Source organism: Larimichthys crocea, chromosome XXII, assembly GCF_000972845.2.
Source record: "Larimichthys crocea isolate SSNF chromosome XXII, L_crocea_2.0, whole genome shotgun sequence".
Taxonomy (NCBI): Eukaryota; Metazoa; Chordata; class Actinopteri; family Sciaenidae; genus Larimichthys; species Larimichthys crocea.
The window spans coordinates 11245765-11260014 of NC_040032.1; the positions used below are offsets into that span (position 1 = coordinate 11245765).

Here is a 14250-nt window from a genome sequence, read left to right on the forward strand (position 1 = left end):
AATAATGCATGCAGACAGCACTTACCGTTGACGGTTAGATGCACCCAGCTGCCATTGTGGAAGGTGTCATACTGCTGCTCCAACATCAGCACCTTACACTCGTACCAGCCCTGGTCGTCCGAACGCACGTTCTCTATCCGCAGGGAGGACTTGCCGTGCAGACTGGCCCGGCCTGGTTGGACAGAGACAGAGATGAGGTGTCAGCAGAAAAGGGACAAAGAAAGGTGAGAAGGACGGAGGGGAATGAATTTAATGAAGGAAATGAAGGGAGAGAAGGAACGGGTGAGAGGTGAAAAGAAACGCCGGATGAATGTTAAAGAGAAAATCAACCCTTGAAGCGTTCAGATATAAATATGCACACTGTGCCGCGTTCGTGTAGGTGTCTCGGGGTAACATCACAGCGCATGAGAGCTATTTCTAAACAGAGTTTAATATGCAACGGGACATGAAAGTGGGATACGAAGCGCGGCGGAAATCTCGCAGTGAAATCTGTCACTTAAGCCTCAGTGCGGCAGAGGTGTCCTCATCTCCATGTGTGTCTATTTTGGAGATGCACAGAGGCAAGGACGGGTCATTACTTCCTTTGAGGAGTGGGAAGTGGCCGGCATGACAACAGAAAGAGCCTTTCGGGGTTGCACGGGAGACGCAATCCGTCAGAACAGATATCAGCTTTTGACTGTGCGAGTCAGGGGATAGCTGCATTTTACTTTTACAGATCAAAAGCTGAAGGGGGCGGTGAGGCGGTGAGGAGGGGGGATTGATGATGTTGCTCAGGGCAATCTGGCAACTAGATCATAACAGATGGCAACTGGCAATAAGGGCTATACAAAGGGCTTTAAGGGAGCACAGGAGGGCTCAAAGCGTCAGCGTTATCAAAGCATGACTATCCCTTATTAATCCGCTCTTTCGCCCCCTCCCGTCCTCTCCACTTTGTGGGTATTCCTGACTAATTTTTTGTTTGCCTTCCTAAATCCCCTCTGCAGCATGACACACCAGGTAAATATATATCAGCTGCACCGGTTTCTGTCTCAGTGACTTAAGGTAGACATTCAAAGTGATGTTTGTTCCCCAGCCTGCGAGTCTGTGTGTGTTTGTGTGTGTTTGTGTGTGTGTCCTGGTTAGGCTATTTATATATCAGATTATATTAGTCCAGCTTCCAACCATGTCTGTCTCCTCTCTTGGCTGACTGCAAGGAACTGAGAGTGTGACTGAGTGTGAGGTATGTATTTAATACACTGTATACAGTATCTGTGGATCCTTCATTACCCACTACTGTGTTTGTTCTCACACCACCCGCCCTTTGAATCCACGTCCATTTCTCTTCTCTGAGGGTAAACAATCTGTCCAAACGGCACTGGATGTCCTTTTTGGACTTGATGTATGCAAGCATAAGAGTTAATGAACAAGAAATCATGCATGAGTGTGTCTGTATAAACATAAGGTTACTATTCTGCCCATCACTTACTGTGTGAAAAGGCACAGTGCTGCTTCATTTACTCTGCCTGCAGCGATGTTGGTATGAAGCTTGTGAATGTTTATGTAAATCAGTGTCAGATTTATTTAACAAGAAATGAAAGAAAAGTACATTTCAAACTTGACTGAAGACACTGAAAATCTTTCAGCTGTACATTCACGATATGTGAGGTAAAACTATGTTTAAATGTTTTATTCTGACATTAAAATGTAACTATATACACCCAAACGAATCAAATAAAAGTATGATTTATGTTGAAATGAGGAAAAAAAACAAGTCAAGAACAAGTCTAAAAATACATAAAAGGTCCAGCACACCCACAGCCAATCACTTTAGCTGATTAGAACTTTGTGACGTCATATGGACTAATAAGAGGTGTACATTGTCCCGTCCTAACAGACGAAATAGATCCAGTAAGAGTGAGGAAGGACAGTTTGTTTGCTACAATGCCCACACAGTCCTGAGAATAGGGTCAGGTAGGTGGCACAACACTTGTGTGGGAGAACCGCGGGTGAGTAGGTGCTTTAAAAAGTGGAGCTTGTCATATGTAGTGGAGGTTGGTTCAACGTGTCGTGTGAAAAGTCTCCCATCTGCTGTCAAGGCTTCGATATCTGATATCTGCAAACAAAAACCCAGCTCTGTAACAGTGGAAACATTATTGAGGATGAACCTGCTGACTGTCTGATTATTGAACTTTAAACTATCTACAGCTGGGTACAGTTTGATCTCAAGTGGAGCAGACCAGTCAAACCATACGCACCATAACTATAAAGAATGAAAACTGCAAATATCTTCCACTCACTATATGTGGATTATAATTTGTGGATCTACAAAGTCAACATAGCACTTTGCATGTGGTGCATTTCATAGAAAAACTGTAATTCATCAGTTTCCATATTCTGTAGAGTCATCGGTGGGCCAGATTGGACCATTTGGCAAGCGGGTACTGGCCCGCAGACCGTCTGTTTTTAGCCTACAGCCTATTTGTTCACATTTAGTCAAATCAGCATCATGGGAAGTCCTGCTGCTTTTTTCTGCTGCTGCCGGCTCCTGTTCACACTGCGCAAGCAACAACAATCACCTGGATTACTTTGATGATCCAAAAGAATAAAAAGCCTGAAGGTGATGATAGGGGGCTGTGTGTGCGTGTGTGTGTGTGTGTGTGTGTGTGTGTGTGTGTGTGTGTGTGTGTGTGTGTGTGTGTGTGTGTGTGTGTGTGGATATCAGAGATCCTGCCACCATCGTAAAGAGTGTGTGTGTTTGGAGGAGTCGTGTAACGTTTGAGGTAAATTGTGTCATTCTGATGAGTGTGTCTGATCTCTCAGTGGAAGACACATTAGGACAAAAGTTCAGGTTTCATGAACATATTTTATAGTGCACGTTTTACGTACTACTTATTCTATTTTTCTTATAACTTCTCTATGTCTATATACCGTATATTCCTATTCTTGAATAAGAGCAAAGTTTTCAGTCAAAGGTCACAGGAAAGAAGCATTTCATCTGGCCAGTCCAAGATATCTTGCTTGGTTACAGTTGTACTTGCAAACAAATCATTCTGCCAAATAAATGGTTGAGTAATGACAAAGCAAACGTCTGTATATGCAGCATGATTTTTTAGATCAGCACTTAAAATTATGGCGTTTTTAATGAGCATCTGGAGTAACAATGAGGAAAGGTTTTCTTTCTGCATCTATATACAGTAAACAGAAATACATACTGCAAGCACAGCTCACACAGAGTAACAGACCACAACCCTGATAATGAGGTGCATTATGTTTACCTCTAGTTGCTGGCATGACCTCCGTGCTCCCTAAAGTCACATCCTACTCAATTAATCACGGAAAATCTCCGGTGTTGAGCTGAAACAGCCTCAGTGGTGTAAAAAAATGCTTTTTTTGTTTCACTCTGTGCGGTGTTCACTGAAGCTGGATATATTTTCACACCTCTGACAGCGTGTCAAGCTACTTCGGAGCAGATAAATACAAGTTTTACTCACATTTTCACGTCACTAAGGTTTCCTTTGTCTGGCAGCAAAAGCTTGGCTTGAGAAAAGATCTCACTGTGAAGTTTTAGGGCAAGTTAACCAAGTTGTCATAGTCAAACTAATGTTGTTTGCACTGGAACAAATATCTGAGTTTAGTTTTTGGTGCACTTACCAGATTCATTTTAAGAGTAAGGCTTCATTCATAACGCATGGACATGTCACCCAGTGCAACAATGTGGCTCATTGGTGTGTTTTTTACTAGTTTTTGGATAGCAATGACACAGTAAGTTATATCAAGCTTTGGATACACACACACAATACTTGTGAAGGTTCCAGTTGCTGGTTCCAAGTTAGTAAAATATCCAGATTTTCGTAGGCACCATAGCCAACGATTCCCTTATAAAATCTTTCATTCATAATAATAATTCTCTGAGATAGATAGTAGATTTTCCTCGTTCTGAAGCACATGAGAAGTTTGCCTTCAATGTTTTGTGTCAGAAAGACTTTCTAACATGTGGTTAACATTGTAAGCATGCTGCAACTTGAAGTAAAGCCAATGCAGAAGTGCCAAAAACGGCAGTTTCTCAAACGGCCACTTGAGGCTGGCTACAGAACAAGTCCCCATGTTAATATGTTTAACTTCACAGCGGAAATAAACAGTTTTTCATGACAACTGTACTGAGTCTGCTTTGAATAACAGGTCAGTGCAGTTACAGGTGGCTTGTGTCATTCAGCCCACCTCGGATCCATCAACGATCCAAGTCTTTGCCCATCTTTAGATTAGCAGAGGCAGGACTGCCAAGATGACAGAGGTCAGAGCCAGCAGAAGCCAAGGTCGCAGCTACAGTATAATGTCCGTGTTTAATACTGCCTAACCTGACCAAACTGTGGCACAAACTTCAGTCCCCTGGGTCAAAGTCCCGTGCCTCTGCTCTACTAGGTCACCTCACCTGACTCCCTAAAGCCTTTCTGCCAGAAAGCCCTGAAGGCAAATTTCTCCCGATACCCTTTGAAACTCTACAGACATCTTCAAAGACTACTTAACTTCTACAGCTTCTGCAGCTCGGGCACAGTCCCCCAGTGAGGAGCAAATGCCGTTTCCAATTGAAGCAAAAGTAAAAAAAATAATATTTAAAAAAAGATTCAGGACAGGGGTTAATGAATGTCAAAGAGCTGTGACTACATATCTGGTGAAACCCTGTACCCTTTTGAATGCAGCGGAAACCCAAAGGTTGGTCTCTTCGTTCTCCACCAGATAAACTACCTGAAATTATTAAATAAGGGATTTAAAAAGATTTGCATTCCACATGCAGATCTGGAACTGGATTCAGATTCAATAAAACGCTATCGAACCACATCTCTTCATGTCAGGGTTTTGGGTATTTTGATGTCTTTTGATGAAAACTGAAGGCCTGATGCTTTAAACGGGAGATGTTCCCTGAACCATATGATGTATCCTCAAGTTCGACTCTATACTCTACTCAGCCATCATCTTCAGTAAATCTCCAAAACTTTTCACCATATTTTATCCTCTTTAATACTTTCACCTACCTCTCCTGCTCTGTGAATCCTAATTAAGACTCCTGACCAATCAATGACTCCTCAACTTGGACTACTAATGAGAAGACCTATCCTAAGCGAATAAGTTCCTAGCACTTTGAGAATAAAAATTAGCATATGTAGACAAAATAGCTCACAAATGTTAACTTTCTTCCTTCTGACATCTGTACACAGGATCTTACTGTACAGGCCACAGATGCACAGGACATCAGGACAGGCTGACTACACTGTGGCAGCAGTTTACAGGAATCCCCACTGTAAAACGTTTAGTCCATTTCAGAGACAGTAAAGCTGTCACGCAGATAGATTTAGTGTGGCTGAACAGAGTACATTCTAAACAAAACTGGCCTTTGTGCCAGCCTTTTGAATTTTAAGAATGAATGATGTCATCGTCATGCAATCCAGCCGTGGCTTTATTATTATTTCAAACTACAGCGAGAAGGAGGAAGCCTACACGGAGCCGATTTCACAACCGCTGAACAGAAATCACACCGACTATCGCTTAGAATAGAATACACCAATTAGATCCATACTTTCTCTTTTCTACCCGGGGGAGCAGTGACAGTGTGTCAGTTATGTTCTTATTAGGCACTGTAGAGATGTTTCTACGTTAAATCTTCTAATTACACACAATTTATAGACAGGATTATTTCTCAGGGACAATTGAATGCTTCAGGAAAGAGATGCAATTTGTCACAGGCCAACAATCCCCTGTAACCTCTGGCTTTCAGTAATTACTGTGTCAGTGTTGTTGCCAGGTAAAAGGGTCATGTGTTATAATTACACCATTAGTTATACTGTTTCTTCTTCTTGTCACGTCAGTAGCAAAAAACTGGAGGATGCAAATATGGAAACACCTTGAATAAGACGTCCATATCATAAGTGAAAAGAACAGTAATCTGTGTGGCAGCGAAAGCAGCAGTCAGCTGGGCTTTTGTTCACCGAAGTAAATATGACACGAGTCCAGCTGTTCCTCCGCTCTCGCTCAGCTTCCTGCAGTCAACACATGGCAGTCTGTCACAGAGCCCGGCTGCTCATGACTTCCCATTACCGGCATAAGAGGACCCGCCTTGGGTCTGCATCTTCAACTTCGCATGACATCGCTTCTGTTGCTGTGCGTTGACTTGTTACTGCGCTGACTGCGACAGTGTTCGTTAAAAAAAAAAGGCGATGGAAAGTGTAGCTCGCACAGATTCTCACATATCAGTTTCAGAGCAAAGCGAGCTAGATTTAAATTTGAGCCCCAAAATATTCCGCATACGTTTGACAGAAGAAGGGCGAAGCAGATTTATTAGCTTGAGGAAAAATGTCCGCTGGGGTAAGTCATTTTAAAATGTCACTATTCTTCTGGACCAGCTTGGAAATCTTCCATGATGATAGGCGACATTCAACATTGTAATCTGGGACCACTTCCTGCTATGCCTCTATTTTTTTTTTCCTCTGTCCGCCCATTTCCACTTTCATCTACAATTTCTATTGCTTCCTTCCTCCCCGACTATCACTCTGTGTCATCTCTATACTTTTCATGAAAATGTTTTACATTTGGTCTGCCTCTATTCTCATGTGTGTTGTCCCTTTTGCTCTAACAACAGCTTGTTTGAAACCAAGGGCAGGCGGACGTCTAGGAAACCATGGCCCTGTGGTCGGCGCGACGCATTAACCCCCTCGACATCAACCCAATCTAAAGAGGGCACAATGTAAGTGTCTGTGTCTCAGCAGCTTTGCCCATGACCCGTGACTTCTTTCCATGATGTAACATCATAGGCACATTGAAGCACAGTGGGAGCTTGGTGTCTGCATCAGACGAAGGAACGTCAGATATTTAAGTGCTTGACTGTGAAACAAAGACGTGACACATTGCCTCACTGAAGGCTAAAGACAGTGATGTGTCTCAGGACTGAAAAATGTAAAATGTACACCAACCAGCAGACAATGCTATGCATCGTCCCTCATGTAATGTATGTAATTCATATTAAATAGCTGCAGTATGTCTGGGTATGCATGTCAAAGTGTCCTTGAGCGTGACAATGAACCCCAAGTTGGTGCCAACCGGGAGGCAAACGCATTGCAATGCAGATCCGCCACCACTGGTGTGTGAATCTGTGAATAAGAGTCAAAATCCTAAAGTGATTTGTTCATTTAAAGGTAGAAAAGCACCATTTAAATGCAGCCAATTTACCAGTTACAGCAAAACATAATGTGCAATTACTTAAGAAAACCTCTGAGGGAGCGAATATCTTCACAAAGATCAGGCTTTTATCAATAAACAGTTCTGTTGGGGTATATCAGTGCATTAAGTCTTAACTATGGAAAATACAGAGCTGAGAGAATCAAATATTTCATATCAGTATTCAGAGCTCAACTTATTTGTTATGCATAATGTTGGAGTGCTTAAGTAAGGGAAGCCACAGCTGTTATTTCAACGTGTCAGACACATTTAGTCAACATTTTTTACGCTGCTAATCTCATTTTCTGGTTGTACTTTAGCTAAAGGTTGTGAATATTAATAGGGTTGACTATGTTCTCCTCGGTTTGAGGGCCCGGTCCTGTTTCTAACTCGACACTTTGTTTGGTTCATGACAGAATACTAGTGGTGACTGTTGCAGTGTTCAGGGACCGGGGAATAGGTTCTGTGACTCAGCAGGCTTCGCTTTCAGGTGTTTGTGCTCACTGATCAATGAAGTCAAAGTAAATGAGGATGTAAAAAGATTATATAAAGCTTCTGTATTTTCTACCGCGTTCAGCTATTCTTCATCTTCTTGCTGCAGCCGGCCAGGTGGGATGTAAAGGACAATTAAAGAAGAAAACTTTTCCTGTATCCGACGCAGACGGTGGCCAACCAATCAGCTATCTTTGAAACACATGTGAAGATAAAGTGTCTGCCATGGCAATGACGTAAAGTATGGCTATGGGTGAAAATATCTTTGTTGTATAAAGATGATGAGCAGATGAGCAGCAGGGGAATTTTAAAAATCCACTCTTCTTAAGTTCATGACTTTTCTAAGACAGGCGTTTCTTTGTAGTTTATTTGTGGATGGTGCTAGGGGGGGTGATCAGTCTAATAAGCGGCAACACAGCTATGACGATGCTTCGCTCTTACACGCTGCATTTATAGTCACACACACACACACACACACACACACAGTCACTCTCTAGTCTAGTTCCGGGAGATTGGATCCCATTTGCGGGCGTCAGGGAGCTGCTATCAATATGTGGGAGACTCCCGGAACTTCCGGGAGAGTTGGGATATCTGGATAAAGATAGGCATAAAAAATAAATATTTCCTCCCGGTCACGTCTCTATTGCCCCACACTTTGAGAACCGTGGGTATGAAGGGACCCTATAGCAAGCATTTAGATGGAAAGAAAGGACTAGACTGCGCCTCAGTGCTCAGTCTAGTCCTTTCTTTCCATCTAAATGCCTCCTTTAGGGTCCCTTTGTACATAGATGACACCACTTTTCATTTCTACGATGTGGCCTTGCAAACTGACTTCATAACATCCAATAATTGATGGTTAACACTCATCACAGGTTGAGTCAGTGCAAATATTTTATCCCCAAATTTTCTTGGTACATTTTCTCATCCTTTATCCTGACCGATCCCGGCATCCCTGAACTGGCTAAACTCAAAACACAAGGGTGACTAAACTTTTCCTAGGCTTTGGAATCACTTACCTTTTAACTGTCTTTTAAAAAGTGTTACATAAGTATGGCTTATTATTATGCAATATTTTGGTGGTATTCGTTATTTTGTTTGCATTTCTGAGTGAATGAGTTTTTCATTGTTTTTCTTTGTGTCGTCTGAAGCTGTATTTGTGTGATGGATCAGACAACAGATTTACGAAAGCCTGGAAAACTATTTCTACCTGTTTCACTGATTTAGGGAGAATTCAAAAAGACACTTCTACATCATAAACACAGTTTAGTCTTGGTGCACACACCGTCACACAGACTGGAGAAAGTCACATTTAATTTGTTATGACGGAAAAAATCCCTTTCACCTCCACGACAAACTTCACCTTGAGCACAAGCCAGAAAGAGGGGATTATTTCTGAAATTTAATGATCAGAGGGGAAGAAATCAAAAGCAGGCATGGGGGGAAAAAATCCCTTTCACCTCCACGACAAACTTCACCTTGAGCACAGCGCATTAATCTGAGGTGGAAAGAGCTGCTGCCTCAAAAGGAAATATCATCTCATTAAAACCGTCGACATTAGTTAGTAAACATATTTGTTACGGGCCAAACTGGTAAGCACTCGGCTGATCAAAGACAGCACTGTCACGAAGGTGACGGTTTAATGTCTTTGTTTAAGCCCTTTCACCAAAAATATGATTATATGAATCAAACTGCAACTGACTCGGCTTGATCCTCTGTAAGCAGTGTGACTAAGATCAAATATCATGACTAAAATACTCACAATTAGCTACACTACTGAGGAAACCTTTGTTATTATCATTGTAATAGATGCAAAATTACAGATGGATAAATCAGACATCAACCGCTATCACCCCTACCCACTGGCACTCGCTTTTCGGCATCTTACCTGCGTATTCCGGGTCCACATGAGGAGGGTAGAAGCGAAAGTTGATGAAAAAGGGGATGGGCATTCCATACTTGAACCACTCCACCACATAGGGCTGGCCGTTCAGGGGGTGGGACACGTCGCATCCCAGGATGACGTTCTCTCCTGCACGTGCCGTCACAAACTGGGGCTCCTCTCGCACTCCGTGGGCACCTGGAGTATAAAAGCATTGACAGGTCAAAGGTTATCTGCAGGTTCTGGCTCCAAGCCCTTTGTTGATGTCTACTAATTATAATTAAGCAAAAGAAAAACAATGCTTTAATATCTAGCTGACTGGCTTAGCATGAAGACAGCTTGCTGACAATTCACTGTTTTGCAGGGGGCTCTATGCCAAACTATTCCAAGAAATAATCCTGCATTTGTTGGTTTTACACTTCTTTTTGTTAATACAAAGCCAACGAGATAAAACATAAATGGTGATTGTGTCCTACAGTTTGTTTCCAGTCTTCAGGCTAAGCTAAGTTAACCAGCTCACTGTATTAAGAGACAGATATGACAGTGGTATCTCCTCGTCCATCTCTCAGCAAGAAAGCAAAAGCAAAAAGATTATGTTCCATTCTTTTAGGAGCACTTTTTACAGAGCTTATTCTCTGTTAGGTGATGGTTATTTTAGATTATAAAGAAGATAATTAGGGGAGTTAATGTTCATCAATAATAAAAACCTTTGCTTCTATATCGTCAGAGCAAAAATGCTTGGATCTGGTGTTCTTGTCTTTCTGAAACTGTCCTAACTTTGGCATATATTGCTACCCAATATGTGCCAAAGTTAGGCCAGCTTTTATCTGCCTTAACACATGTATCTTTGGAAATACTGATCACCAAACTGGGACTGAATGTTCACAGGCAGCTGTTGCATAGCGAAGATTTCATCAATAAGCCTAAGTTTGTCCATCTTTTAAATGTATATACTTAAAAACACAAATTATTGGTGGAAATGGAATAAAAAGTATTTAGTCTTTCAGTAACAAAGATTGCTTTAAGCCCTTAGTCCAGCATTTGAGGGAGCCTTGTATGTTTTGAGCCAATGTTGTCACTCCAGGCTTCACCTTTCATCGACAGGCTTGCATCTCTAGTCGATTAGAAATAAACAACACGGGTGTTTGGTAGGCTGATTCCACCAGTGCACATTAGAGATGGTTCAGATTAGAAATAAATAAAGCGAGGGCATCTTTATAAAGTAATATAGTTTTACTCAGTATGCGAGTGTGTATGATGAGACATCACTCAGGACTGCAATACTGCCACTGAGGAATCCAAGACGGAGCCGAGGCCAACGCTTTGGAAAAAACAAGATTACAACACTTGCAGACACATGAACGTGATTCATCTCAAACTGAATCTTTTTCACCTAACTCATCAGCCAAAAACATGGCAGAGTGGATGTGACAGTAATGCACCCGATGATGGTCAATAAGACTTGGACCTTTGACCTTTTACAAGAGGAATTCACTCTGTTAGCTCAGTGATGGAGCAATCCCAGTGAAACTGTGTGTCTGTGGCCGAGTTGCTGAATGGCCACATTGATCCAAGGCTAATTACTATCTAGCTTGGCTTTATGAGCGGAAACCCGGTGTGGTAGCATTTTACCAGTCAATATGGCTAATCAGATGTGCTCACTGCTCGTTCCTCTGTGGCCTATAAGGAAGTCAGGCAGGCAGCTAGGTTCGTCTGCACGCAGATGGTGGCTTACTACCTGCATTTAAGTAAAACAGGACTTCATCTATTACATCTGCAAATAACTGTGGCAAAAAAATGGCAACAAATGGAGATACCACGTGGGGATTGCAGCTTGTGCTGCTCGTGTTTTCCAATGCCAAGAGTGTTGAGAGTGAAGACAACATGAACCAAGCTGAGAAAAGGCTCAGTCATCCTCTTCTTTCCAATGCAAAGTCATCTTTACTGCAAGCCTGCTGCCTGTGGTCACCACACTATCACAGTAAATGGTATAAATGGTCTTATTGGATCTACCGACCACTCAAAGCACTTTTCACATGCAAATTCATACACTGATGGTAGCAACAGCATGAAAAACTCCCATATTCAGTGACAGAACAAAGTGGACCTTTTCACCTTTTCAAGTAAATGAAACAATGTCAACACTGAAGAATGAATGTAGCATGATTATGTCCGATGCAGGACGTCCAGCTAGAGCAGAGGTCTAGCCCCTCTCCAGTGGTTCCATGTGGCTTTGACAAACAATCAAAGAAATAAATAACAGTTATTCTTCTTACATTCTCCAATAGTGTAGCCGTTGAACACCAAATTTAAAAAAAAGGTTCTTATATGAAAGGTTGGTAGGTTGTAGACCAATCTGGTAGTCCTAATTTGCCAGATTAAGACTGTTACTTGCGACATACATGCAAATGCAAAATAAAAATGTAATATTCAGTTTCACTAGCGCTTGCAGCTGCTGGAACAACCAGAGAAAGATGTTTCAGTATTGACTTACAAATATTTCAGGAGTCAAACCAATGGTAATTTCACATACAATGAGAGACTAACAAAACTAACCCAAACAGGCCTGACACTGAAAATACCTCCATAACCTCACATGGAGCCAATAAAACCCATTTTCCAGATAAACAAATATCTATATGCAGAATCTATAGGATTGTCCAGCATTCTGGCTTTGGTTGCTACAGTGTGGAGAGTAAAAGTGGCAGGACACATTGCTGTAATGCAATCTCTGAAGCCATCGGGTATGCACGTTTGAGGACGATTTTTTTAATTATTTGCATTCACATGCAGATAACTTGCATATCAAGTTATCTTTCGTATTAAGTTACTAATCAGACTGCAGAGGAAGTCTTGGCCCAGGTCTGTTTTCCGTTTTCCAGATATCCGCTGGCTACACCGGGAGTCCAGAATCACGGGCCGTCGTCCCCAGAGGCTAAATCATTGTCAGACAATAGCCGACAGCTTCCGGGATCGGTGGTGGTGGTGGTGGTAATGCTTTGGCCTATCGCAGTCTACATTTCCTTCAGCAGAGGTACTGTGTGTGTTTGTAACAGCAAGAACAAGGTCAGAAAATACAGCTTGGTAAAAGCACAAACACTCAAAGGATGACATTCAGCTGAGCCTCAATCCCAACACTTGATGTTTCTCCATTTTGCAATTTCCACAATGTGCTTGTTGCATTATCGGTCTCGACTTGACGGCTCGAGCTTTCAAATACACATTAAGGCTGCAGCAGGAGAGCATGAAACAGTCCACAGTCACCTTGAACTAAGGTCAATATGTCTCGGTTTTGCACTAAACGGAAGATGTTTATCTTATAATTAGGCCTAATTGTCAGGCTAATAGAATAAAAACACCAACACCACAAATACCAGTAGAGCTGTGTTTCCCCAAACCGGCATAACACTGCAATCGACCTTGTAAAACACATCACACAATAAGGAATATCTCAGAATACATCATTATCACAATAGGCTGATAATTGCCACGCAGCAGACAGTATATAGCACCCCTATGTAGCATATAGAGCATCGTTACATCACTGAGAGGCGGCGTGTATCAAAGGGAACTCGCAGAATCGTGATGTGATGCATGTGTGCTCTCATGCTTGCTGGCAGAACCAGATAATAACTGAGCAAGTGTGCTTTTCCCAGTGGTGAACCCCCCCCCACCACCACCGCCCCCACCCCACCCCCATCTCCTCGCTCACACGCACGCACGCACGCCACCTCAAGCGGTGCTACGTGTTGATTGGCTGCTGGTGACATCATGGCAGATAGCACAAAAACAGGCCCGTTGGAAGGTATGACTTCACTGTTTATAACTCATGAGACGGAGAGAGAGAGAGAGAGGGAGGCAGAGAGGAGAAGCAGACATTTGCTCACCACCCATAAGGGTTAAGCTCATTTACAATAGAAGACCCAGGGGAGGGCAACATTGCAAGGTATAACCGCTGTGTTGCACTCACACACACACAGAGCACCAACGAGTGTCAGCAAGGTGCAAGAAAAGGGGAGTTTATGTTTGCTGGGTATTCCTGATTATCGCCAGGAGTAACGCTGGAAAAAGCCACCACCAGGCTGAATGAAAATATGCTGCAATATTGGTGAAATCAGGGGAGATGCCACAAGTGAGCGAAGGAGCCATATGCCAGGTTTCCATACAAACTGACTGAATTTACAGAAAATCATCGAGTACGGCGATTACAAGGACTTCGGGCCGCTGGGACAAACAGGTGGTGGCGCAAATTTTCCTGTCGGCTTCTATTAAACTGCTGCAGCAGACAAGGCACGCAGAGATGACGTAATTAACTGAGCTCGAGCGAACAAATGCCGCGTAGACAAAGTGATGCTATTATGATAACACTTGAGGTTTTCCAAAGGTTGCGCTCAGGTTCTGCAATGTGCAAGTTAAAAAATTGAAAACTGATGGAAAGACAGTTATTCCATAAGCAACGATAAATATAGTGACTGACAACATGGCAAAAATTGTCATTAGCTGATGATTGGTGGTTTTATGGGGAAACTTTGGACCAAAGAACCAGACCCCTTGATCAAGCTCTAGCTACTGCGACAATGCTCACTTTATTTAATATCTACAGAAAATAAATAAATAAATCAGGATATACTGTCCACAAAACTTCTTTCTCCTTTTTACTTCCACTGGCTAGACAACCTGCGACTAGTTTGTGG

The 14250-nt window shown here is 42.4% G+C and overlaps 1 protein-coding gene across 5 annotated transcripts in view; it reads right to left on the reverse strand.

Annotated features, from left to right (window-relative positions):
• The window catches only part of LOC104936227 (protein turtle homolog B), a 103466-nt gene that overhangs the window by 66814 nt on the left and 22402 nt on the right, over nucleotides 1-14250 (reverse strand). For all 5 annotated transcript variants that reach the window (XM_027273710.1, XM_027273708.1, XM_027273709.1 and 2 more), the window contains exons 2-3: nucleotides 9563-9754; nucleotides 26-172 (exon numbers count right to left, since the gene is read on the reverse strand). In XM_027273710.1, coding sequence (XP_027129511.1) covers nucleotides 26-172; nucleotides 9563-9754 — 339 coding nt within the window. The remainder of the gene's footprint in view (nucleotides 1-25; nucleotides 173-9562; nucleotides 9755-14250) is intronic.